General features: G+C 34.8%; 1 protein-coding gene across 1 annotated transcript; it reads left to right on the top strand.

Moving 5' to 3' along the window:
* Window positions 1-399: 399 nt before the first annotated feature.
* LOC140539819 (olfactory receptor 4B13-like) lies at window positions 400-1,347 on the top strand. The gene has a single exon (XM_072662603.1). The coding sequence runs from the start codon at window positions 400-402 to the stop codon at window positions 1,345-1,347; it is 948 nt and encodes a 315-aa protein (XP_072518704.1).
* Window positions 1,348-3,164: the final 1,817 nt, after the last annotated feature.

The following is a 3,164-nucleotide window of genomic DNA, read 5'->3' as shown; positions in this document are numbered from 1 at the left end:
GTATGTGTTACTTAAATTAGCCTACAATATTACATGCTGTCATTTTTTCAACACATTAAATACATTTGTATTTACTTTAACAATAAATTGATTTTAATTTAACAAAGCTGTTAAAGTTCAAAAGTACTTTAAACCTAGACATTCATGATAAATAGTTAAAATGTCTATGTAATATGTGCTAAGGACTTGCTAAGACTTTTTGTTTACATTATAGTGGTCACAAACTGTATCTGAGCACTTTTTTATTGTACAAGTATTTAGATAAATGCAGCAGGCATGCACATTTAGAGCACTTACTATAAAATATCACAAATGCAACAAAAATAACATTTAAAATGGAAATGTATTTATTGTCTACTGATTGTCTTCTGATTTTTGTAGAAAAGCTACATTGGCACTATGGAAAATGCATCAACTTTTACAACATTCATTCTTGATGGCTACCTTGTGATGGACCAGCTGAAGCCTTTGTACTTCACTGTTTTCCTTCTACTCTATGTTGCAATTGTTCTGCTAAACTCACTTCTGATTGCAGTGATTTATAATGAAAGGACTTTGCATAATCCCATGTATATTCTTGTGTGTCATCTGTCTGTTAACGGCATCTATGGCAGTTCAAGTTTGATCCCTCATCTGTTATTTAACCTTGCTACTCAGTTTCATAAGATATCTCTGGCAAATTGTCTGATACAAACATTCTGTTTACACACATTCAATATTATTGAAGTAACTATATTGGCTGTTATGGGATATGATCGATACATCGCAATTTGTCACCCTCTTCATTATCACAGCCTGATGTCACACAGAAAGCTTCAGATTTTAGTCATTTTTATGTGGGTTTATCCTCTGATTACGTTTCTCTTATATGAGGCATTAACTATTCGCTTGACCTTCTGCAGTCCAGTTATAACTAAGACACATTGCGTAAATTTTGAACTCATTAAACTCTCTTGCACAGATATCACAGTTCATAGCGTAATCGGCCTTGTTTTAACTATGACTGTATTTACGTTTCCACAGATGCTCCTGATTTTGTTTTCTTATGCACAGATTTTGCAGGTCTGTCTTTTTTCTTCTAAAGAAAGTAAAACAAAAGCTGTTCAGACGTGCACACCTCACCTTCTCGCTGTTTTAAATTATTTAATTGGAGTTTTATTTGAGGTTATACAAAGTCGTTTCCATATTAGCTATTTATCTTATGACTTCCGGACCTTCATGTCTCTGTATTTTATGATATTTCCACCCCTGGTCAATCCTATTATTTATGGTATGAGTGGTCAGGTGATTAGGAATTTTGTTCACAAATTCTTCTTTCGTAAAAAAGTTGCTGTGTTTAAACATTAGGTAATGAATTTATTATTTTTATTATGTTCATGACAGGAACAACATTAGCAGCATAAAAAATAAATGAGATTAAACTAATAAACTAATAAACTAAAAGAGTAAATATTGATAAACATGTCAAACTGCTCATTTTACTGAGAATCAGTTATTCACAGGATACACTCCCCCCTTATTTTACCACTAAACATAGAGCTACATAAATTTTATCTGTCAGCTTTGGAATTTAATAATATTGAGCAAAATTGTCACATTGTTGAAATTAAATCATGTTTAAACACTGATTTAAACATTGCAAAATGCAGAGTAGACTATAGCTGTACTACCTTACACATTACCCAAGCAGAAGGCTATCACAAAAGACTTGGGGGAAGCCCAGCCCCAGGCTATGTAGGCCTACAGAGCAGCAGTGCTCTTTCCTGGTACAGAGAAAGACATTAAAGTTTCTTTCAAGTGAAAATATTTAGGCTGTCTTTTAGCCTAGCTAGCTTTCAGTGGGTTAAATATGACTGAGCAATGTTCTATGTTACAGGCACTTAGCAAGAGAGTTTAGCTATGGGAATATACTGAATAATAATTTTTGCTTTTATGCTGAAAACATTGTATTTGTATCTTGAGAAATACCTGTAAAAAAGCTACAGTGTCCATTAAAGTATTCACCTCAGGTGTTTCCCCCTTTTTTGCTTTTATAAATGGAATCAGGGTCAATGTAATCTGTTTTACAAGAACTTACACAAAGAATTCTCGTTGAGGTGGAAACAGTAACAAAGGGATGTAAATTAAATACAAATGTTAAATAAATGTAAAATAAGTGACTGCACAATTATTCACTCCCCTTTAAGTGATCTAATTCAACAGAGGTCCAGGCAGATGGTGCCAGTAGTCTAACAATTGATGAAATTGTGTGAACTGAGTGAATATGCAAAAAGGAGACCAATGAAGGAGACCACCATGACAGATTATTACCTGCAAATGTTATAGGTCCCTCCCTAGCTTAAGGAGTAAAGGTCACCTTTTCAGGACAAGTAGTTTATATCTTTTGAGCAGAAGAGCATAGGGTTGGTTACAGATTTCTCAATGATTCCCCCTGTCCATTTGTTCCAATTTACCATCACCTGACTGAACTGACTGAGTGAACCACTCCTCTAGATTTTACCATCACTACAGCAAACACATATCTGAAGTTTGCTGTAAGATTCTATGGCCAGATTAAACCAAAACAGAAGGTTTTGTCCAACACAACATTTAGACATTTAGAGCAGGACGGTGATTATAAATTGTAAATGGTGTCTAACCAATGGATAAATGGGCAAAACTCACTGAGCAAAGCTGGTGAAACTTATTTACCACAGAGGTGGTAAAGCTGCAGAAGCAGGTGGTTCTACCAAATACTAGTCTGGTGGTAAATACTTATGGGGGTAAGTCCTTATGTAAGCAACACTTTTAGTTTTTATTCATTTAATTTTCTGACAAATATATATATAAAACCAAATATGTGGACAAGCTGAAAACTCTTAGTAGTCTCTAATTTGTACATTCACTGATCGGCCATCTACCATGCATCAACCATTTAGGTTTACAATTAGTGATGATAGCCAATCTTTTGCTGTACATACTTTGTCAACCTCTCTGTATCACATCCATTAAAGGGGCTCACCATTATGTACAGTGTTGGAGGGCCAGTGGCAAAATTGGGTGATTTCCCTGAATTCTGCCTGGATTCACAGAATCTAGGCAATGCTTATTGTACTTATTAGAATTATGCAGTCTGTGTCACCTGGCAGGTGCTATGCTTTTTCTTACATGCAAGGGCTCTCTGT

The sequence above is a fragment of the Salminus brasiliensis genome, chromosome 18 (genome assembly GCF_030463535.1).
Source record: "Salminus brasiliensis chromosome 18, fSalBra1.hap2, whole genome shotgun sequence".
Classification (NCBI taxonomy): Eukaryota; Metazoa; Chordata; class Actinopteri; order Characiformes; family Bryconidae; genus Salminus; species Salminus brasiliensis.
The sequence above is the reverse complement of the archived record's forward strand: the minus strand, read 5'-3'. Positions and strand labels throughout refer to the sequence as shown.